Raw genomic sequence first — 24,592 nt, 5'->3', positions numbered from 1 at the left:
CAGCTTATCGACCTTTAGCTTTAGAAACGATTCGCTGGATGACGAAATTTTCTTGTGCTTGTTTTTAAGGGGTCAAGAAAGAGAACGTTTACACGCTTTAGCCCTATTACTTAAAACTACAACTAAATATAATTACACTTGAGCCATGATGGTGATTCAAAGATATAGAGATTGCTTAACAAGCATCCGCACCTTTTATGGCTAAACCTAAATCAAATTACTCCTCAAAGGTTTGAAGGGGACGTATCGATTGAAATTAATGGCAACGACACCCAATGGCAACATATACATTCCGATAAGAAATATATTCTTTTTGGGAGTTTATTCAAATTATTTTTCAATAGTAGTAAAGTATTTCTGACTTTTTTCAACCGCAGCTGAAAATGTTATTTAAATTCTAGTTACGAACATAATATGATCGAAAAAATCTTAAAATTACACTATTTTTAGTTAAGAAGGAGTTAAAGTAAGAGTTAAGAGTTGAAAAAAGTATTAAAAGCAGTATTCAGACATTCTTCAGTTTTCCACTACTGTACACTTTTTGAATACGGAGCCCCGCTTCCCACTATAAAGAGTTTGTAGAGTTAAGATCTAGAAATCAGAAAAATCTTGATTTATGAAAAAACACAAGTTCACAAAAGAATTATAGTTTTCACTTTTCCCTCAATAAAGAGTGCCTGCCCTTTTTTCCTGTTTTCTCCTGAATTAGAGTTCAACCGTTTTATGTCCTGAATCATATAAATATTAGATTTTAAAATCAAAGTTATATATTTAAAAGTAAAATGCTGCTTTGATTTCTAATTTACTTGTTGATGAGAGGGAGGGGATCCTGACAGAAGGAATTTTACATCGAACAACTCTTCTTTACATTCCTTTCAAAACGTTTCTTTGTTAATTAACTTTTTGAGTAGGTATCTCAGATAAACAAAAAGTTCAAAATTCTTAACAAAATGGTCGGATTTCTTTTAAAATTACAGGACGTTGAATTGAAATGAGATAAAATGAGCTTTGCAAAAATCTATTTAACACGTTAAGGGTAATAAAATTAAAATCAATCTTTTTTTCTGTAAACAGGCTCTTGCCTAACGTTTTATGACAACATTAGTCAAAATAATATTACTTCTTCTAATTTGCAAGAAAATCGTCTATCATACATCACTCCTGGTCAAACCATTCACTTTATAACTACGTGGGAACTCTTGAAACATATCAATTGATGAATCGTCTGTTTGAAAAGCTCCATTATCGAATGTGTTAGTATTGGGTGTTTTCCTTGGGTTTTTAGTCCTCCAATGAACGTAAATAGTTTCGAGTATGAAAACAACCAAAGCAATGAGAAGAAAGATTCCAACTAGAATCACCATTCCACCTGCATATTCAAACTCAAATTGGAATGCTTTCGGTTTTGTAGCTGGGCATTTTTTAACCCATTTATCATCAATCTGTTGAAAAATGTTTTTGTTTTTTAATGCTCGTATTTCTTTCGAGAACATATTTGCCAATTTGTAGTCTTTCCGTATACCAAAGGCGGGCGCTACTGCAAGTGTATCATGTTTTATGACAATCTTATCACAAAACTCCGATCTTTTGGACAACTCGATACCGATATACCAAGCATCTTCAATGAAACCATCAAGCTCTCTAAAAGAAAGAGGAAATTACATGAGGGTTTTACTTCAAACCTAGGCCATTTTGGTAAAAGTCTATCAATGAAGATTTATCGAGAAAGAGTTAGGGCATTAAAGGAGAATTATACAAAATTGGTCTAAAGGAGCGATGGCCAAGTGGTCAAAGGCGTCGGTGTCTCAAACCAAGGATTCGTGGTTTGAATCCCCGCTCTTCCATGATATTCCGTTCACTTCATAGACCATAGACCATTGAGTTTTAAGCCCGAAGGGCTAGAGGTCAATCTCTAACCTTTCTCAGGCAAGAAAAATTGAAGCCTTAAAATATGCGCCGTATTTTTGATGACGGATTGAATCTAGCAATTCCTTTGTCTTCGAGTGATATATTTTTCGAAATTAAGCTGTAAATTTTAGTTTCAATCTGTCATTTGTGTAAAAACCAGGCGGGTCGCTCAAGGCCGCGCAACTTTGGTAGGATTTGTTGGCTTCAAATCCTACCAAAGAGATTGACCTCTAGCCTTCGGCTTGAAACTCAATGCCATAGACCCCTTGAAAACAATCGATGTCTGGCAAGATGCAAACTTCGTCCAAATACTGTCTCTCAGGGTCTATTTTTTGCTACTAACTACATCGGAACGTGTGTGTCGACCGTATTTATTTTGTGTATTATTTTGAATTGATCTACTAAATAATTGCTAATGAAAATAATCATGGCCCATCACTATCATTGTCTCTGTAGGATCTATTTAGATCTGTTCATAGAGATCTCATTTTTTGATAAACGGAGATTTTTTATATCAACACACATTGAAACGATGGTGGCATTCAAACACAACCCTAAAAATTTACTTCATTTGTGATGAGAAGTCTTACTCATTGTACAGTTTCTGGATACCATCCGGGATATCTTTAGTAATATAATTCTTTACAAACTCTTCATAGGCTTTGCGCCATTTTGGAGAGGATTTTAACATATTTTCGGCCGCCGTTGCGTCGGCAACTCCATATTTGAAATCTGGTGTTGGATCTAAAATCTTGAGAGAAAGAAAGAAATGAAAAGGAAAATGACGCAACAATAGTTTGTAGGCTAACTTGTAATTTCAATCGTTATAACAGGATCAAGTAATGACTAAATACATTAAAATACTGTGCATTTGAGGTGAAATGAACTAGAGATTGAATTACGAACTTAAGGTCCCCTAAACTCTTACTTCTCTCTGACTTTGTTTAGAGACTATTGTTAGGTTTAACCAATGAAGTATCTTTAGAAAAATGATTCAGCAAATAACTTTTTCAAAGAAACTTTTTTGACTTTTCTGAAATCTCACCTTTTGATCTTTCATGACTTTGAAATCTGAATATGTCTCTGCTAAGACGTTCGTTGCCGTGAGATTAGCCATATACGTTGACATAATGATTGTCAAGGCAACAGCATAAGAAATAGCAACTATTCTTGCCGACCAATCATCTGGTGTTTTACCTGCAAGATCACGTTGAAATGTTAAGCCAGCTCCGTAAGAGAAAGCTTCTTTTATTGGATATTTGTTTGAGCGAGGATGATAGTATCTTAGGAAGTGATTCAAAGCATACATGACAACAAAGAGGATACCAGAATTCACCACTAATGCTAGAATCAAAGACCAATCTAAACTTTCAACAAATTTCAGATTGATGAAGGGTAAATGCTCTTGCTCATTTCTCAAAGCCACTGCAAGTTTCGTGACCAAGATATTCTCTGTAAAATCAATCACACTTAATCGTGCTTCAGTCATGGTCATTGCAGCTATGGCAATGTCAGCTCGTCCTTCTCTTAGTTCGTTCACCATTCCATTCCATTGGCAAGTTGTAGGATCTTCTGGATTTGAACAGTTTGAGAATCCACCAAAAAAGTTATCAGGCGTGACATACAAGTCCCAGTTTTGTTTCGTGGAATCGAACAAACTTGCAGCAAAATCAGCATTTATACCAGCACAGCATGTTAAAGTCCAAGTGTCACGTGACTGGTTGCTTGATTTGTAACATATATAGCTCCCGTCCTCACAGAAGAGCTCTCCAGTAACTTCAGATATCGATAGTTTGACTTCAAATAAATGGATAGGCTCAAAAACACTGACTGCGCGAATAACATTGTCATTATTGCCGTGAATACAATTTTCTTTTCTTCCCTTCAGTTCTTGTAAGACTTTCTCTTCGCTTAAATTGGAAATAAAGAAGAAAACATATTAGATTCCTGCGCAATTGATCACCAAATCTTTACAAAATAGGACGAATTATGAGAATTTAATGTAAGAGTTCCTGTGTAAATCAGATTTGACAAAGTCATTAGATTTATTTTATTGACATCCTAAAATAATTCAAATAATGTTATTTAGAGGATGAAAGGGGTTATATAAAGACGTCAAGTCATTTGACGTTGTCCCATTGGGTTATTTAATAGTTAATATAGTAAATTTTGGCTATCTTAAAAATGGAAGAAATATTTTTGGAAAGTAAATGTATTTTTTTACATAACCCACCTTAAATCATTTGACGATAATGCAAAGAAGCATGGTTCGGTGTCTTGTTTCCCTCCTTCCTGTAGACTCAACCTCACTAAGAATAAACGTTCGTGTCCCATATTAACGGATCTGATAAAGTTTTGAACCATTTTCCACTCAGCATCGTCAAGTGCCAATAATATTGTTCGACTTTTTAATTCTTCAAGTATTTCATTCACAATGACATCCAAAATATTTTCATTAAGTTGTTGGAAATCATAAAAAATGATTTGTTTATTTTCATTTTGGTTTTGAATATCAAATGTTTTGTTAGCAATGATCACTAGTTGATTGAAATCATCTTCTTGTTGAAGAAAATTGATCGCTCGTTCCAAAAGTTCTTCATTACTCGGAAATGGATGGGTGCAATTCTTAAAAGGAGAAAATTATTGATGCGTTGATCAGATTTGGTTGATGGTATCAATATTGCGGTAGTTAATCAACAATACCACGCAAAGACCCATAAGATCTGCTAATATCCTTTTCAAAATCCGGGGGGAGGGGTACTAGGGTTGCGAGCTGACGGGGGGTGCCGCCCGACTTTCGAACTTTGGACCCTTACCGGGACTAAAAAGGAGAAAATAAAGGAAAATTTTGGGAATTTAACAACCCTTTGCGGAACAAATTTGACCAATTTTGACCAAATTTCGATCTTTCAGAGGGTAAAAAGTTGAAATTTTCCTATTTTTCCGACCCTTAGTGGGACTGAAATTAGATTCTCTGATTTTTCCGACCCTTAGCGGGACTTTGGAAGTCCAAAAAAGGTACCCTTAAGGGCGGCACATACCGTACCCCCCATTTGCCTAAGTATCCCCACTGGGTTCAAAATATGCGGCAGTGAATTTTTTGCTGTTCTGAAAAATATTGTGTCAAAAGAGAAGAGGATTAAAAGTAATACCTCATTGAAAAAGTAATCTTAAGCGGATGTTTTGAAGACTTCAAAATTTTTCAAAAATCTGGAAAATGAAGATGAAGTATGAAGTTGAAAAAAATGTGGATTTTTTCTACTTGACCAAACGAAATATTTGAAATTTCTTACATTGTTAGAATTTATGTCATAAACCTCGCTCAGTGATGCCAAGCTCTTGGTATAACTATGGTATTGTAGCATGCTCGACCATGAGCAGTCTTGCTTGTGTGTAGTTGGTGTAACATAACAATTATAGAGGCATAATAAGCATAATATCAACTCTAATTTGAAGAAAGTATACTTCATTTTATATAATCAGTTTTCTCTCCTCTGAAAAATGATGAAAATCCTGTCAATCTTGTTGCATTGACTAAACAGAAAATAATATGGTGATTGATTACGATTTTCAGATTATGAAAAATTAATAATCAGGTCAATTTATTGTATATGAATAGTTAAAAGTGTCGAATATTTTGGAGGGTAAATAAAAAACAATCTGATTGAAAAAAAATCGTGGGTTGTCATAAATTGAATTCACTCTTCTACTCTATTTTTACTTCCCGCAATTCAAAACCATTTTGCGATGTATCGTTAATATGACGTAATTTGAGATGTTGACGTCTAGCTCCTGCTTTGATGAGTATTTATCATGTCGCAAAGATTCCAAACAAACTTAATTCAACGACTATTATGAAATCTAAAATATCAAATTGGCATAAAAGAGAGTTAGACAACGGTTTTGGTTGTTTATACTCTTTCTAAAAGTATTCGGTTTATGCCCTTTTAAATCAAGTGGTATGGAGTTATAGCCACAGTCTAATGGCAGGCATAGTCTTGGTCTTGGTTATTGGCTAGTTTCAAACGAATATATACGTCTTTGCGGGTTTGAAGGGATAATTGGGCTTTTCCAAAAATAGTCCGTGCCCCCCCCCCTGTTGAGGATATCGGATATCCAGGGGGTTAGCGATTTTTGTTCAAAAGTGGATATCCAGGGGTTAAATATCTACAAGGGAGCGGATATCCAGGTGGTTAAGTGTCTTTTCAAGTAAAAAATACGATATCCAGGGGTAAGCATCTTTATAAGAGAGGATATCCAGGGGGTTGAGCATATTTTTAAGAGTGGATATCCAGGGGTCTTTACTAATAAAGTAAGATATCCAGGGGGGTTCGATACTTCGAAAAATCAATATCCTCAACAGTAGGGGTAAATCTTTTTTCTGGAAGAGCCCATTCATCTTTATGATAATCGTGCCGTGGTCTTTTATGTGGAGATAACCGAAATGAAAAAAAACACTATCTTCATCGGATTATCTTGCACTCGATATTATGATCTTCTTCTGGTACTCTTAAGCACTGATAGTCGGGAAAATATCTGAAAGGTTGGATTTACGAAATTTCACCAGACTATGTCGGATCCGACCAAAATATTTTCAGGCTTACACGTAAAGGTCGTTGAGCCCGACTTTAGATGCGGCACATCAGAGACCGACTATCACCCACTCCATGGCATGGGAAATTAGTCCAATCCTTTAAAGATCGGGGCAGCCTCTAATTCGCCATCGGAATATCAGATAGTTGCGCCCGTCAAGGGCGCCTTAATGAGGAGTAGCTAGGGAAAATCTCACGATTCAGTTTTCCGGCTCGATTATTCATGTTTGTTCTCGATCATTCATTTTTTATTTTGTGTTTTTTTGACGCATGTTAATGTTAACAGAGACAAGAGCCTTGCTCGATTAAACTACTTTTCGTAGTATTTCCCCGATTTCCTATCTTTCTTCCGATCGGATTCATTAAAAGGTTATTCAAGATGGCTACCGAAGCGATAGTGTTTTTGATCATTTGCATGCTGGCATTGCAAGTTTCATCTTTTTGAATTAGCTCTAACTTGGCAAATTAATTCTTGCATCAGGGACATGCCTTTTTGCATCGTGTAAAGACTTTATTTGCTTTAGTTTTCGTTGATTTTTATGAACTATTTTTTACCAAAAGTGAGACTTATTTTTTGCTTTGTTTTGGTTTGTTGTTATGATTCCATGATGATGCGATGGTTGATTGCAATAAAAAACATATTTTTCTGTTGGGCTTGGAGAAAGTTATGGATGGATTATTGGATGAAGTATCCTAACGTATACATTTCCTATGTAAATGTAATGAAGAAGAAGAGAGAAGTAATTTTCACCAAATTATGGCGGCTTTCACTGCAATTCGATTGAAGACGATAATAAGATGAACAATATTCGATGAACTTTTAGATCGTATACTGGAATTTCATTAAGTAAGATGAAAGTATCTTTCAAAAAATTATGGACAAAAATCCAGACGGTGCGATTATCGATTTGCAATTGATGCATTGGAGTTTTTTCACCACTGCTGCGATTTGATATTTAAAGACGATGATGCGATGGATGATTTGATGAACTTTTAGATCATTTATTATCATAAAGTGTTACTGGGATTTGATTAAGTAAGACCAAAGTATTTTTCAACAAATCATGTACAAAAATCCAGACGTTGCGATTATTAATTATTGTGATTGATTGATGCATGGGTTGGGCGGCAATCGAAAATATGTTCCGTTCGCGTCAAAAATCTTCTTGAAATTGAGTCGGTCGGTAGTAAATTTAGTCGTAAGGGTTTTTTGGAAAATGGTTTCAAAGTATAGTTTTTAATATTTATTCGAATTCGCTTGATGAAAAATTCCGACAATTTTCTGACTCGTCTGACTAGGAATTTTTGTCTGCCAAGTTGGTCAGTTGGCTGACGCGAACGGAACATATTTTTGATTGTCGCCTTGGAGTTTTTCACCAAACTGCGATTTCATATTGAAGATGATGGATGATTTGATGAACTTTTGGATCATTTATTATGATAAAGTGTTACTGGAATTTGATTAAGTAAGACCAAAGTATTTTTCAACAAATTATGGACAAAATCCAGTTCTTGTGGTTATTAATTGCAATCGCGATTGATGCATGGGTTTGAGTTTTTCACCACTGCGATTTGCTATTGATCATTTATTATGATAAAGTGTTACTGGAATTTGATTTAAGTAAGACCAAAGTATTTTTCAACAAATTTTGGACAAAAATCCAGATGGTGCGATTATTGATTATGATTGATAAATAATCAATTATGATTAAATATCGATTGCAGTCCATCAGTATCAATTTAAGTACATTACATCGATTACCTATTGATTTTTACTGACTTAATAACTAATTGATACATTAACGCAATCGATAGATAATTAATATATACTCACAATTGTTTCAATAAATATTCAATAAACTATGTATCAATGCAATCAATATTTTATAGATTACTCATTGATTGCAATCGATAATCGATTTTATATTTTTTTAATATTTTATTTATGTTTTACTGAACTAAATTTCTTCTAGATGACTTTGAGTGAATTATGTTTTAAAAAAAATATTGATTTTTGTTGTTCTGTTGTTGTATATTGATTTTAGGTGTTCTACACTTGGAAGCTGCTAAATTTATTTTTTCCTGTACAAGGACCATAAAGGAGTGGCAAAGAAAACTTCTTGTGTGATTTTTAAGAAAACTATATATTGTTTTGTTTTTACACATTTTCCTTGCAGTTCTTATAAATAAAACTTAAACAAGCTAGATGCTGAATGGACCTACCTGATGATGAAAGTTAGATAGCAATGCAAGGAGAAAAATGAAAAAAAATCAGTCAGAAAGCATAACGCAAGAAATTCATCATTGATTGATGGTAGGGGGAGAGGAAAGGGTTGTAGGGAAAAAATAAATAGAAAGTTCTGGTCGCAAAAATCAGTTTTATTGACAATTGAATCATGCTTGATGGTGAGCATTGTTATCAATAATGTTTTTGTGTGAAAAACATAGAAAATATAAGGAAAGAATCCAATGAAAATCTACAAAAACGGCGATTTCCGGAATTTTCAACCGGAAAAAAAAATTTTCTCAAAAATCGAACTCGGCCATGTTTTGAGCATTGCGAATACGCATCTTTCTGCAAAAAATCAGAAAAAACTAAAAATAAAAATTCGAGAAAATGTCAAAAAACCGGTTTTTCCGGCATATTTCCGGCATTTTCGGCCGGAAAAAAAAGTTTTTCGAAAATCGGGATCCGTCACATTTTAGGTATTGTCATATTGCGTCAGTGTGCAAAATTTCATAAAAAAATATAAAGTACAGCTCGAGAAATTCAAGAAATACTGTCTTTCCGGCGAAAATGGGTTGTTCCAAGCGACTTTTAAAATAGTTCTGGCTTCAAAAATCAATTTTATTGAAAATTGAAACATGCTTGATGGTGGGCATTGCTATTAATAATGTTTTTCAATGAAAAAACAGGATTTGAATGAAAAAACAACCAATTATAAGGAAAAAGTCCAATGAAAATCTAGAAAAACGGCAATTTCCGGCATATTTCAGGCATTTTCGACCATTTTCTCAAAAATCGGTCTCGGCCATGTTTTGGGCATTGTTAATACGCATCTTTGAGCAAAAAATCAGAAAAAACTAATGATAAAATCTCGAGAAAATGCCAAAAAAACAGTTTTTCCGGTATATTTCCGGCATTTTCGGCCGGAAATGAATTTTTTTCGAAAATCGGGCTTCGTCACAATTTAGGTATTGACATTTTGCATCAGTGTCCAAAATTTCATGAAAAAATAGAAAGTACAGCTCAAGAAATTCAAGAAATACCGTTTTTCCGGCGAAAATCGGCTGTTCCGTTCCCGTTCGGCTTGTTCCGGCGATTTTTAGAAAGTTCCGGCTTCAAAAATCAGATTTATTGACAATTGAATCATGCTTGATCGTGGACATTGCTATTAATAATGTTTTTGTGTGAAAAAACAACGAAATATAAGGAAAAAGTCTGAAAAAACGGCGATTTCCGGTATATTTCCGGCATTTTAGACCGGTAAAGATTTTTTCTCAAAAATCGGACTCAGCCAAGTTTTGGGCATTGCTAATACGCATCTTTGTGCAAAAAATCAGAAAAAACTAATGATGAAATCTTGAGAAAATGCCAAAAAACCGGTTTTTCCGGCATATTTCCGGCATTTTCGGCCGGAAAAGTACGTTAATTGAAAATCAGGCTCTGTCATATTTTAGGTATTGCCATTTTGCATCAGTGTGCAAAATTTCATGAAAAAAATATAAAGTACAGCTCGAGAAATTCAAGAAATACCGTTTTTCCGGCGAAAATAGGCTGTTCCGGCGATTTTTAGAAAGTTCCGGCTTCTAAAATCACTTTTATTGACAATTAAACCATGCCTGATGGTGGGCATTGCTATGAATAATGTTTTTGTGTGAAAAAACAACGAAATATAAGGAAAAAGTCCGATGAAAATCTGCAAAAACGGCGATTTCCGGGATATTTCCGGCATTTTCAGCCGGAATAGAATTTTTCTCAAAAATCGGACTAGGCCATGTTTTAGACATTGTTAATACGCATGTTTGTGCAAAAAATCAGAAAAAACTAATGATGAAATCTCGAGATAATGCCAAAAAACCGGTTTTTCCGGCATATTTCCGGCATTTTCGGCCGGAAATGAATTTTTTTCGAAAATCGGGCTCCGTCACATTTTGGGCATTACCATTTTGCATCTTTGTGCCAAAAATTAGGAAAAACTAATGAGCCAATCCCGAGAAAAGCTAGTAACGAACGGACGAACGGACGAACGAACGAACGAACGAACAGAGGTTAATTTATAGGACCTCCACCGGGGTAGGTCCAAAAAGCAAATTTTATTGCAACTTTCTGACTCATTTAACATGTCATTGAAATGGTTTACAGAAACTGTAATTATTTGGGCCTCCTGCTTTTTGTTTCCTTGGTTATCACTAACCGACGTCAGTTTCCCTGAAAAACATTGCAACGGGCGCATCATGGCCTTGGCTATTAGCTAGTTTATTGGATGACAACCTTTTCAATTATGAATCCATAAAAGCATTATAGGTTTTATCTTTACACACGTGGTCCCGTTTCATATCAGACACATATTTCTTATCAGGACAGTGTCTGCCTGGTATTGTTTTATTATGCTGATGCAAACAAAAAATGTTTTTCTTTCCCTCTTACTGATCATCTTGCTCCACATCCGGGTCAATCCAATGTGAAAAAGCTTGTGAATTAAAATTGATGAGTAAGCAAATGATATCACTCTTATCTAAAACAAAACTTTTAAATAGTCGTGATAGATTCGTTCAATCCTTAAAGATCCCCGCCCATCATTCATCTGAAGCTTTCGAATCAATGTGATTGGCCAAATCAATGAAATATTTATGTTATCAAAACCCATTCATCAAACGCTCGAAAAATTCTTAGGAAAGTAAACAAAACGGAACACTGATTGATATCGGTGAATCAGTATAGCGTTTCAAGTTTCACAACGTGTACGTTACAATGTATTATAACTTTGATGCATTTCGAAGACACAATGTTCATGATAAAGTGCGCTTCCAAAAAAAACAAAATCCTCTGCAAAAAAAGGTTAAAAAGCTCTCTCTACTTATCACTTTTTCAATTTTGAAATTTTTTCATCTCCATTTGCCAAATAATTTACTAATCAACATTTATTTACAATTTCAAACTTTTCTTGCTTAGAAAAAAATAAAAAGTGGGAAAATAACATGGAAACGATCAATAGACTTCAAAAGAAAAACGAATGAGTATAAAGGAGTCTCTCTTTACACCCCTTCTCACAGACCCAGTAGGATTTTTCAGCCATTTGAGGTCAAAATAACAGACTGAAATTCGATGGAGATTGATATTTCAATGTTTTTTTAAGGCTGACGATTCGAATTCCATTGTTTTCAAGTCAGAAAATTCAGTTGGGATGGTAAAAATAGCACAATATTTTGCAAAGAGAATTTGCTTATTTGGTTACTTTCATATAATTTTCCATTAGGGACGATGTTTTGGCCAATTTTACCTTTAGGAGGGGGTCTCATCGATTCATTGAAAGGGGGGAAGCGTTTATATAAAAGTGTTTTGTTACAACAGTTTCATAGTCTATCATACAGAGTCGCTTAAGTTGGGCTTAATCACGCCATTTTTAGTCCTCCAATGAACATAAATAGTTTCGAGTATGAAAACAACCAAAGCAATGAGAAGAAATATTCCAACTAAAATCACCATTCCACCTGCATATTCAAACTCAAATTGGAATGCTTTAAGTTCAGTTTCTGAACATGTCTTGATCCATTTTTCAAAAAGAATCTCAACAAATTTCTTGTCTTTTAAATCACGAATAGCTTTTGAGAAGATATGTGTTAAGGGTGATTTTCTTTGTGTACCGAATGCATTTGGAATAACAAGTTCTTCTTGCTTGATGATAATGTTCTCACAATATTCTCGTTTCTTGCTTTGTTGGACAGATAAAGGATAATATTCTTCGATGAAAGCGTCAAGTTCTCTGAAAAAAAACACATTCGATTGTGGCATATAGTAAAGAAAGCGTGGTCAAAAAATTGAAGGTTTTGACTTTTGAGCGAATTATGTTTCCCATGTCTTCAAAAGTTCTTTAGAAAAGTCTTATGCGGGTAGAACGAATTCCCAATGCCCGACAACAGGAAATTCGCCCTGGGAATTTTCTCCGATAAATTTGATCGACAATAAAAACACCAAAAATACTCTTCTGAAAGACGTATGGAAAAGTAAGAAAAATAAATCTCAGGCTCATTAAGGGTCTGAAAAATAGGAAATTTTAAATTTTTTATCCCTAAAAACATCGAAATTTGGTCAAACTATTCCAAATATGGGTCGTAAAATTCACAAAATTTACTAATTTTTCCTCCTTTTTAGTCCCGCTAAAGGTTCGAGGGTCGAAAATCGGGCAACACCCCCTGTAAACCTAGTACTCCCCCGGGCCTCATAATCTCGATGTTGGTCAAATCTAAAGTAAAAGGGGGTCGATACCCGTATGTTATCTATGTATGTTACTTTGGTTAGTATTGTTTTTTCCGTTCTTCATATCTATACACCTACCCGCTATAAACTTTTGCTATTCCATCTCTTGATCCTGAAGTTAAATAATTTTGCACGAATTCGAGATAAGCGTCTTTCCATGTGGCCGCTGAACTCAACAAACTTGCCGTTGATGAGGAGTCTGCTACTCCGTATTTGAAGTCTGGTGTCGGGTGTAAAATCTAAAGAAAGATAATGATCAATTTGTGGTATCAATAGTTGAATAAGATTCCTACCTTTCTTTCGAACAGACATCGAACTTTACCGAAATTTATTGGTGCGATGACTGTTCGATTTGGTTCGTTATCTTTAAATTAAGTTTGATTAAGTTTGATTAGTTCGGAAATCGAACAGTTCAATTGACATCTCCTGGAAGAGTGAATTTTGGTGGAAAGAGTAATGATGGCGTTGAAATATTTTACCTACTGAAAAAGTGGTGAGAGTGTTTTCAATGAGTAATCTGCGAACCCTGCTTTATACCCTGGTTTCATGTTCTGATTTCAATGTGTTTGTATCTAGCTGGTACACAACGTTGTTTCAACGTTCATCTAACTTTATATAGACGTTAGGGAGGCCAACTGGACGTTGACATCACAGAGGAGATAGAGAAAGGGAATAAAAGTTTTCGTTTTCATTTTTCGAGTGAAAAGTTAGCTTCTTCTCAGTTATCCATTTAAATAAGTATTCCTGATCCACTCCCACTATATTTTATTTCCTGGTCAGAATTAGTTAAACTTGATTGTCCAATGTTGATTATCTTCTTGTAATGTCTTTCAAAAAAGAAAAGTACTACTCAGAAAAAGGCGTTTGAATCTGTTGTATAAAATCAAGAAAACACAGGCCTTTTATGTCTTACAACTCGGACCTTTAAGGTCTTTTAAATAATAGTTTCTTCATTAGGCTAAACGTTATCAAGCTATGAAAGGTAAAATACTAAAAACATAAGATTCTCTTTACCTTATCATCATACAACCCTCTGAAATCTTTATGGCTTTCCGTAACCACATTCGTCGCCGTAAGGTTAGCCATATATGTTGACATGATGATTGTCAAGGCAACAGCATAAGAAATTGCAACAGTTCTAGCTGACCAATTATCTGGAGTTTTGCCTGCGAGATCGCGTTGAAATGTTAAGCCAGCTCCATAGGAGAAAGATTCTTTGATAGGATATTTTTTGGATATTGGATTGGAGATAGATGCAATTTTCTCCAAGAAATATAAAGCACCAAATAATAATAACAAGTTAACAGAAACCCCAATTATTAATGATGCATCAAGACTTTGGATGAATTTCCAATTAAAGAAACTCAATTTTTCAGGACTGTTCCTCAAAGCTACTGCAATTCTGGTCACAAATATATCTTCAGTAAAATCCATGACACTTAGCCTTGCTTCAGTTATGGTCATTGCAGCTATGGCAATATCAGCTCGTTCTTCTCTTAGTTCGTTCACCATTCCATTCCATTGGCAAGTTGTTGGATCCTCTGGGTCTGAACAATTTTTAAAACCTCCGTAAGAGCCATCGGGAGCTATATACAGAACCCAATTATAGCCAGCCTTCTCAAACACCTTTGATGCAAGCTCAACTACGATTCCTGCACAACAAGTTAACGTCCAATTGGTGCCATATATGTCTAGTGGTTTGGAGCAAGGATAAGAATTGTGGATCTCGCAGACGATTTCATTCTCCTGATCTAAGAACTTATGGTCCACTTCAAATAAAGATCCGCCGAAAACACCAACCGCTGTAATCAGACTTAGTTTCCTTCTTGCATTGCATATATCCTCTGTCACGCTTACTTGATTGAGTAGATTCTTTTGATCCTCAGAGTACCTTGAAGATAAAAAAAAAGTTTCAAATAGTTTGTAATTTCTAAGGAATTTCTACCGGATTGTAACTAATCTTTTGTGACTAGTTTACAATACAATGAAACTTGCTTTTCTTGTGACAATTTAGCCTCCTAAAACTTTTCACATACATTTCTTTTATTTACTCCTTGTCTATTCGATCATTTATGAGACAAGTGTCAGGTGCTAGGAGCCTAAATACATTTAGTGAATCTGCACTAAAAACTTTATTTGGTTGTTTTGGATAAAAGGTACTTACCAGGAGGCATTTTTGGAATCGTACGGCTGTAAAAAAGAACTTGATAATTCAAAAGTACATTCTTCATGGCGGTTGTTTGTCAATTGATGATCTGAATGGACCAATCGTATCCAAAACAAACTTTCCTCGACATGGGTTCTCACATAGTGTTGAACTGTCTTCCACTCTGAGTCAGTAGCAAGCAATATAATTGGTATCCCTGGTAGAGTTATTGCTATATCGTGAGTAAGAACATCTAAAGTTTTTTCATTGAGTTCTTGAAAATCATAAAAAGTGATTTGTTTATTTTCATTTTGGGTTTGAATATCAAATGTTTTGTTAGCAATGATCACTAGTTGATTGAAATCATCTTCTTGTTGAAGAAAATTGATCGCTCGTCCCAAAAGTTCCTCATTACGGGCGAATGAATGGGTGCAATTCTGTAAAATTATAATGAGAAAAATGTTTAATACATATACGTTTTTAATCGATAAGAAGAATTCTAATCGATATTGATCGATGAATCATGTTGTTGATTGAAATAGATAATCGATTTCTTATCGAGATTAAAATCGCGAATGTTTTTATTGATCACGATTTACTAAAGATCATTGTCGATTGTCACCAATAAACTTACTTTTTCATTCGCTTCATGGTTTTGGAGATCAACAATAAAGTTTTGCAAAGTGTCCGGAACTGAACAGTTGTGTCCGAATTTTAATGACAAAACAAAATGTGCTTCACGATAAACGATGATAAAAATGATGATAAAGATAGTTGTAATCCACGAAAACATATTTTGTGTTTGAGACCCCTTCGACCCCTTTAAAGGGTAGATTTTTAAAGAGTAGACACGAATTTGATTAATGTACATTCATAATTCTAATATTTTTTGATATTTTATTCTATTTTATATGAGCTTTAACTGGCTAGATTTTGCAATGTTTGAATTTTTTATTATTTATTTTCTTCTTCTTTCTTTTTCATTTACATTAATGAAATTCAATACAATTTGTTAAATTATTCATTTTTGCATCCTGCCTAGTTTAGCTTTATTAAAATGTATATAATAGTATATAGTCAGAGTCACTGAGCTTTTCATTCGCATGCGGAACCAGTGAGCTTCAAATGCTTTCTTGAAGAAGCAAGTTGTCAAATGTTTTTTACCAGGTTTCCATAGTGTCCTCCAGGGTTTGTTCCCCCCCACCAAATTCTTGATTTTTTTAAATCTCCCCCTCTTTTTTTTTTCCCCCTATGACCTTTCAGTTTTTTAGTTTCCCCCCTCTTTTTTGCTTTCCCCCAAAAAAATTCTGAAAATATCATTTTCCCCCCATATACCCGTATAAATTTCTCAAATTTCAACCTGACACAAACGTAAAATTTTGCTGCAAAAGGAATACTAGACAAAATAGAACAAAAATTGGTTAATTTTTCAATCATGATCTAATCACATGATATCATGTGGACTGAGCTTGGTTGCTGAGATAAAATTGAAGTGATTTCACACTTCCCCCACCAAATTTGCCAACTATCGATGTTTTCCCCCCTCTTCCCCCCCCCCCTCCCTTTACTATCAAAATTTTCTTTTTTCCCCCTCACCCATTCAAAATTGGAAATTTGGTTTCCCCCCTCCTTTATAAAGGGGGGGGGGGGAGGACACTATTGTTTCCGGACTGTTCTATGAAGTATGAAAACCGTCGAAGAATTTTTACATATTTTCAAATTGTGAAATTGTTTTTTGTGTTTTTTGTTTGTTTTTTCATGGCTAAAGAATTAGCATAAGCATCGGAGTTATTCATTTCCTACTTTTCTTTTCCCCGTGAGTTTATCCCGTCGCGGCACGCCGAACTGGGTTCTCGTCCAACTTACGATTCAGTTTTTTTCAGTTTTTATGTGATTTTTTCTATTTTTGTGTGAGATGTTTGCTAAAATGTTTGTTTCACCTGTAGTGTATGTGGGATAGTTGTTATAGTGTGTCTTTTTACCCTTTTGTACTGTATTTTGTTGTAGTGTCTGTTATTTGTTTGGAAGCTGCTGGTCGGTTCCGTTATGTTTTCTGAAGGCGACTGAGTGTGGGCCCTTAAACACGTGGAAAGTCACTATGCCAGTCACAAGTCTGGGACTTCGGGTTTGTGTTGTGTGTATGCATGTTTTTTTATATATTTTTCTATTTGTTTTGTGTTTGTCCCCATTTTGTATGTATTCTGATGAGCTGGTATTAATGATTGTACGGAAGTGTGTTTGTCAGAAATCTTTGCAATTCATCGTTTCTCTAATATTACTTTTCTTTGGATTTTATTTGGATTAGGTTTTTCTTTCACATACCACTATTTAAATTCCCTTTGACTTTTTGCTAAATTTCCCTCTGTTTCGGAATGATTTATAATTTAAAAAATTAAAAAATTAAAAATACCCAAAAAAATCGTAAATATACATAATTAACAAAAATATTCTTTACTTTTTTCGTTTTTATCAGTTTGAAACAATGACAGATACACGTTTTTTTTTTTATTAGAACCTAGTTTATAAGAACATAAAGGCTGAAATTCGTCGAAAAATTAAGAACATCTTAAGAACATGCCCAGCCTCAGTTTGGAAAAAAATGACAAGAAACTACAATTGTTTCCTCTTTTTAAGCAGTTTTAACCGAATTTAGGGGTGGATCTTCAAAAGTCGAGAGTCAAATCTTGTGCAAATTTAGCCAAATTTAAGTGCTCTTTATTTTGTATCATATTGTCGATTTAGAGTAGTCTGAAAAATTAAGAACGCATTTAAGAACATTTTAGGCTGAAAATTGCTAAAGAAATAAGCACATCCAGGCTCAGCCAAATTTTAGGTGTTCTAATAAAAAATTACATATCTTCACTATATATATTTTGTATAAGATTTTCCGTACAGTTTTTGTAATGATTGTTTTACATGCAATGTCAATGTCAATAAAGAATAAGCTTACTCAATTGGCAAATTTACAACATTTCAGGTACCTCACAGAGGGATATATTTCATACTGTTTGCAGAGTTCTCATTCACGACAAAATGAATGCACAAACAATCACCGCTTGTTTAATATACATTCAAATTCACTTGCAAAATCCTACATTTATTTATACTGAAGTTTGTGTCAAATCAAGAATTTAATTGGGAATTTATATCATGGGGAAATGCACTTTCTTGATTAGAACGATTCCTATGATATCTAAGGAAGATTTGTCAATTACGACGGTACAACTTTAACTGTATGGTGTGCCGAAAAAGTTTCGTCGATTTTTTATTTAAGATATTGGAGGAATAAAGTACACGCTTTTTTTTGAGAACAATTTTATGAGAACACGAGGCTGAAAATTGGCTAAAACCTGAGAACAAATTACACGTTTTTTTTTTATTAGAACCTAGTTTATAAGAACATATAGGCTGAAATTCGTCGAAAAATTAAGAACATCTTAAGAACATGCCCAGTCTCAGTTTGGAAAAAATGACAAGAAACTACAATTTTTTCCTCTTTTTAAGCAGTTTAAACCGAATTCAGGGGTGGATCTTCAAAAGTCGAGAGTCAAATATTGTCCAAATTTTGCCAAATTTAAGTGCTCTTTATTTTGTATCATATTGTCGATTTAGAGTAGTCTGAAAAATTAAGAACGCATTTAAGAACATTTTAGGCTGAAAATTGCCAAATAAAATAAGCACATCCAGGCTCAGCCAAATTGTAGGTGTTCTAATAAAAAAAAAAAACGTGTACTGAGCCTCAGATTTCAGAAATTACTAAAAAAAATTAACAGATTTTATATTTTATATTTTAAGCCATTTTCAGATTTTTGGTAAAAAAACTAAGAAGGACATTTAAGGCTGAAAATTTCAAAAAATATAAAAAAGCGTATATTACAGGGAGAAGGCCATCTTTCTTTCTTAAATTTTGTTTCCCTGAGAAAGCCCTAAAACAGCGAATCCATGAGGCTAAATTTATCCTCTTTTTTTGAAAATATATGATAAGCCAAGAATAAGACCAAGAAGCCAAACTTTTATCACTCTCCTAAGAACTGTTTGTTTTAATTAATTCTTTTGCCCCAATTTTTTTTATCATATCCATTTATTTCATTGTTTTCTTTATTGTAAAATGATAATTAATCTCTTCATAGTTTTTTTCTTTCTCAAGGAAAATCAGACCCAAACTCTAAAGTCAAAGCAAAAAAAGTTTCATTTAAACTAAAGCCAGACTTCAATTCAATGGATATATAACGTGGTCAAATTACACTTTTATTAGACTAAAATACTTTGTTTGAATGACCTGTGCTAATGAAAAAAAACTGAAATGGATATGTCATCAGCTCTTGTGACGATACTGGTTTTAATCTTCAAATTTAATACTATGCTTACAACAACAAACGAAGGTTTCATCTCAACTTTTGCCAATCAGAACTATTATGGATTTGACATTGGAAATTGGTCATCTTTGAATCAAATTCACAACCTAAGCTTATTAAGGGTACGTCATCTTATAATGTTAACTGCAACTTTAGGCCGTAGCATGAAGGTAGAGCATCGAGCTACGGTGCGCAGGTTTGCGGGTTTTAACCCCAGCTGATTCATACAAAAGATTCCATGGACGTCATGGGGGGGGGGACCATCATGATGTCTCTCTATTTGATGCTCAGCAAATAAAGAGACAGATCAAGGGTAAGTGAAGAAATCCAGGGAAAGGAATGGCGCCCTCCCCTGCCTTCGGGTAGATAGCTAGAGAAAAGGGAGCCTTCGGGTCACCCTCCACTGCGGTCGCAAACTTACTTGCTTTACTATAATCTAGATTGTTCTACAGTATTTCTAAAAGGAATGTTGTTACACATTCTTAAACTTGTGATTTGTAAGTTGCTCAGTTTTTTGTTGCGAAATCAACAGATATACTATTTTGCATATTTTCAGAATTGCACCCTCCCATTGGTAAGTAGCGAAGAACTTTTGGAACGAGCGATCAATTTTCTTCAACAAGAAGATGATTTCAATCAACTAGTGATCATTGCTAACAAAACATTTGATATTCAAACCCAAAATGAAAATAAGCAAATCACTTTTTATGTTTTCCAAGAACTCAATGAAACAATTCTGGGTGTCATTGCGAATGAAATAATTGAAGAATTAAAAAGTCGAAAAGTTTTATTGATAGTTGACGATACTGAATGGAAAATGGTTCAAAACTTTGTTGAAATCATCAGGGGTCTTCATGAGGACCATTTATTTTGGATACGAATTATTTCCACTACAATCTTCGCACATAAATATTCTAATTCGACCTGCGCTATACAGCTACCAATCAACGCCAGTAAAGAGATCCTGTCTTCAATCACTCAATCATCAAGAGGTTGTCTTGAACAGAAAGAACAGAAATTAATTCGTGCTGTAAGCTCTTTTCATGATCATTATTTGTTCGATGTACCTCAAGCTGAACTTTATATGTTCGGTGAACTTTATTGCCAAGATGAAAGTTATCTATGTCAAAAACCTTTAGACAACTCTGGATATTCTTGGCAACAAACTTGCTGTTCTGGTCTCTATGCTGACCTTGCAGCTGCTTTATTTGAACATACTGGTCACAGTTGGATTCTTTATGGAGCACCAGATGGGGCATATGGAGGATTCTCAAACTGTTCGGATCCAGAGGATCTAACAACTTGCCAATGGAATGGAATGGTGAACGAACTAAGAGAAGGACGAGCTGATATTGCCATAGCTGCAATGACCATAACTGAAGCTCGTACAAACGTTGTAGAATTCACCGAAAATATTTTCGTCACCAGACTGGCTATTGCTCTTCGAAACGAACCAGAACATTTGAAATTCGCAAACTGGAAATTTGCCGAGAGTCTTGATCCAATGTTAATTTTGAGCCTCCCAGTTCTCGTCATTGTTTCTGTGGCTTCTTTGTATTTCCTTGGGAAAGTTATAAAACGTACCAACCCTCCCACAAACAAATATCCCATCAAAGAATCTTTCTCCTATGGAGCTGGCTTAACATTTCAACGCGATCTCGCAGGTAAAACTCCAGATGATTGGTCGGCAAGAATAGTTGCCATTGCTTATGCTGTTGGCTTGACAATCATTACGTCAACGTATATGGCTAATCTCACGGCAACGAACATATTGAAAGAGAGTATGGCTGATTTTAAAGGCATGTATGATGAAAAGGTGAAAGACTTTATTAAATTTGATCCAACTTCCTATACGCCCTCAATGTGTGATTTTTTAGTTGTGCCAATGATAGAGAAATCTTCTTCAACAAGAAGATTGTACTTTTAGGGGATTTTTGTGATATTCCTTGTTTTAATCATATGTTGATCTTTTAACCAATCAACTAGGGGTTTGGCCAGTAGTTTGACACTTATTTTTAAAACAACGCCGTCTACCAACCGGGATTAACCCACGTAAAAGGTTAGATAATCTTTACTTTTTTCCAAAGTGAAATCAAACCCAATCTTACAGGGTAACCATAACTTTTCAGATAACAAACCCGACAAGTGATTTCACGTACGGAGTTGTCAATTCGTCAGCGACTGCTGTATTATTGAAATCTTCATCCACTTGGAGAAAAGCTTACTCGGAATTTGTTCAAATCTATCTCACCAAAAGTATCAAGGAAGGCATGGCCAAGGTTTATGATGGGTAAGAGAACTTAGTCGAGGAAGCTTAAATTTCATATTATTTTTTGTAATTTTACTGCAATTACGGTGCTCTCGGATTTACCCGAAATTCTTTTCGAAACATCTGCGAGCACTAATTTCACAAAGTTCTTAGATCTTTTAAATCGAAATAGAAAACTCAGTTTAGAGTTTACACTTAATTAAACTCAAACCCACATATTGTTATTAACCTTGATATTCTATTATTCTAGACAACTTGATGCGTTCATTGCTGAATATTCTGGTTTATCAACAATGCAAGGTACATCTCCTTCATATTGCGAGAAAATCATCTTGAAAGAAGAATCATTTGCCACCCCTGGTTCGTTCGCCACTCAAAGAAACTCTCATTTAAATCAAATATTCTCCAAAGCTATACGCCACTTAAAGGACACCGGTGTAATTAGCCAATTATTAGATAAATGGATGAAAACTTGCCCCCATGACTCTGATGCTCCAAAAGCATTCCAATTTGAGTTTGAATATGCAGGTGGAATGGTGATTCTAGTTGGAATCTTTCTTCTCATTGCGTTGGTTGTTTTCATACTCGAAACTATTTATGTTCATTGGAGGACTAAAAACCCAAGAAAAGAAACTGGAATTTCTAACTCAGTAACGTCTAATACTTAAAGATATTTTAACAACAAGGCTGTGTTTTTTATAATGTACAATAAATAGAATTTAAATAGTAATTTTTGCTTCGTTCCATCCTATTATCTTTTTGGAAAAAAAACATCTTGTTTCGTCCTACACTGTTAGCATACTAATCACAAATAAAACGCTTTAGTGCATGGAGAAGGGTGGGGCTTGATATAAAATCAAATTATTGCAAGATATCAGATCTTGTCCCCATCTTGTCTGATTTTTCTCTATAGACTAATTAGACTCTCATTTTCAGCTTGGTGGGATTGTTAGATTTTGATTGGTTTAGTTTACAAATTAACAATGTCTGTAAATTAGAATATCTTTTAATTGGAAGTTTAGTTTCTTGAGGCAAACATGTTTAATCTTCTCAATCTTATAACTACATTATACATAGTTTCACAATTTCCAATTTTTTAGTTTAAAGATAGATAAAAAGATTTCTCTCCGACACAGCTACAAAAAGGAAAACTGTAGGGATGATTATAGTTGAGAGATAGAGCTTCAAAGGCAGATGTTTTCTGAAGCTTGTTTTGAAGAGGGAAGACATGCATACATGAGGTCTGTAGGATGAATAAACACTCGAACTGAATGTAATGAAAAAATTCCAAAATGACAAATCTAAGTTTATTTTGAGGAAATTTTTGGCTTAAAAAAATATGGGGTTTATCTCGACCAAATACAGCGTTTGGAAGGGCGATACACGCGTCAGACCATTTCGAACCATCAAGGTAAGGTTTATTTAGTTTACATAAGATTTTAGAGGGAATGATTTTTGTTTTGAAATTGTGACTTATTGGTTGATCTGCTTGCGGGAGAATGTTTTGTAAACAGCGTTAGTATTGTTTTGATATTCAATCTTTTTTTCATTTCTTTTTTTGAGGAGTTTTAAATATTTTTGAAACATTCAATCTTGTTGATGATTCAATATCATTGACTACACCCCTAGACCCCTTCCCACTGGAAAGATTGACCAAAATATCGTCCCGTTGGAAAATTATCCTACCATTTTTGTCCCCACTGAAAATAGTCAAATAAACCAATTTTAACTGCAAAATGTTTTGCTATTATTCTCATCCCTGCCAATATCTCTGGCTTGAAAACAAAAGAATTGAAATCCCCAGCCGTCATTTTTATCCCAACTGGCTGAAATAATCCTTCTACCAGGTCTGTGAGAAAAGGGTGTTACACTCTTTTTTGTTTAAGGTTTTATTTTTCTACAAGTGTTCCCGTTTCATATCAGACACATATTTCATATCAGGACAGTGTCTGCCTATTGCTATATTATGCTGATATGAGTAAAAATGTTTTCGCTGGCCAATCTTGCTCCACATTCGTGTCAATTCAATGTGAAAAAGCTTGTAAATTAAAATTGATGAGTAAGCAAACGATAATACTCTTATTTAAAAACAAAACCTTTAAATAAGAACAATTATGAAGGACACCCTGAGAGTGAGATTGCTGATTTTAAGCAGATTTGGCGTCTGGAGAATAGGGAATCAAAACCTCGATTTTACGTCCCGAAAATTATCAGAATCTATCTCCTCTGTTTTGGAAAGAGGGATCAAGAATTTTTGACCACAGGCAAATACAAATAAAAGATAAGGAAAAAAATTGATGAGAGGTGAAAACAGAATCATCTCCATTTAAGACTTTCAGTAAGAGTGACATAGAGAGGATCATAAATTACAGCCAAGAAAAGAAGTACCACGTTAATTTTGTAACTCAAGATTTCCTACAATGAGGGGAATTTTGGCCCTTTGACCCTTTACTAACGGTAGACCAAGTAGAAGTTAGCTTTGAGAAACTTCTTGTTGAAATGGCGAGAAATCTTCCAACGATTTTCATCCAAACCTTGGAAACGCATGACGAATTTGACACGGATGATCTAATGGTAGGAATGTAGTAAATTGTATCTAGATTTGTTTTGACTCCTTTAGACGTCGAAACAGGCGTCAGGCGCTAGTTTGAAAAAGGACGATGTATTTCAAAATGAACTTAAAGTCATAACACATTTTATTGAAGACGAGTTAATATTCTTCTATTTCATTTTCAATCATTTTCTTATCTTTTTTGAGTATTTTTTTTTTTAATTAAATTTCACTCCGGAATATCTTTTTAATGAGCACAAAACCGCTACTGTATCTATTTCGAACTCTAT

The 24,592-nt window shown here is 34.5% G+C and overlaps 4 protein-coding genes across 6 annotated transcripts in view; 2 read left to right on the top strand and 2 right to left on the bottom strand.

Moving 5' to 3' along the window:
• The window catches only part of LOC136817385 (transient receptor potential cation channel subfamily A member 1 homolog), a 56,673-nt gene that overhangs the window by 4,986 nt on the left and 27,095 nt on the right, over positions 1–24,592 (top strand). The window contains exon 1 of one of the 3 annotated variants that reach the window (XM_067073727.1): positions 22,966–23,162. The exons of 1 other annotated variant lie outside the window; for it this stretch is intronic. In XM_067073727.1, coding sequence (XP_066929828.1) covers positions 23,091–23,162 — 72 coding nt within the window. In that variant the 5' untranslated portion in view covers positions 22,966–23,090. Of the gene's footprint in view, positions 1–22,965; positions 23,163–24,205; positions 24,326–24,592 lie in introns of those variants that run through there. One more of the 3 variants, XM_067073726.1, reaches the window with a different exon arrangement.
• Positions 1,077–5,426, bottom strand: LOC136817381 (glutamate receptor ionotropic, NMDA 3A-like). Its single transcript, XM_067073720.1, has 5 exons — positions 5,202–5,426; positions 4,142–4,533; positions 2,954–3,818; positions 2,499–2,659; positions 1,077–1,641 (listed from the first exon to the last, which is right to left on the bottom strand). The coding sequence occupies exons 1-5, from the start codon at positions 5,376–5,378 to the stop codon at positions 1,149–1,151; spliced, it is 2,088 nt and encodes a 695-aa protein (XP_066929821.1). The 5' UTR covers positions 5,379–5,426; the 3' UTR covers positions 1,077–1,148.
• On the bottom strand, positions 11,541–15,987 carry LOC136817380 (probable glutamate receptor). Its single transcript, XM_067073719.1, has 5 exons — positions 15,762–15,987; positions 15,146–15,564; positions 13,996–14,872; positions 13,060–13,220; positions 11,541–12,487 (listed from the first exon to the last, which is right to left on the bottom strand). The coding sequence occupies exons 1-5, from the start codon at positions 15,918–15,920 to the stop codon at positions 12,088–12,090; spliced, it is 2,016 nt and encodes a 671-aa protein (XP_066929820.1). The 5' UTR covers positions 15,921–15,987; the 3' UTR covers positions 11,541–12,087.
• LOC136817387 (glutamate receptor ionotropic, NMDA 2C-like) lies at positions 18,994–22,481 on the top strand. The gene is made up of 4 exons (XM_067073730.1): positions 18,994–19,604; positions 20,039–21,298; positions 21,612–21,772; positions 22,002–22,481. The coding sequence occupies exons 1-4, from the start codon at positions 19,431–19,433 to the stop codon at positions 22,417–22,419; spliced, it is 2,013 nt and encodes a 670-aa protein (XP_066929831.1). The 5' UTR covers positions 18,994–19,430; the 3' UTR covers positions 22,420–22,481.

Source organism: Clytia hemisphaerica, unplaced genomic scaffold (assembly GCF_902728285.1).
Source record: "Clytia hemisphaerica strain Z4C2 unplaced genomic scaffold, Clytia hemisphaerica genome assembly, whole genome shotgun sequence".
Classification (NCBI taxonomy): domain Eukaryota; kingdom Metazoa; phylum Cnidaria; class Hydrozoa; order Leptothecata; family Clytiidae; genus Clytia; species Clytia hemisphaerica.
Note: the sequence above shows the minus strand (reverse complement) of the source record. Positions and strands in the feature narration are given on the sequence as shown.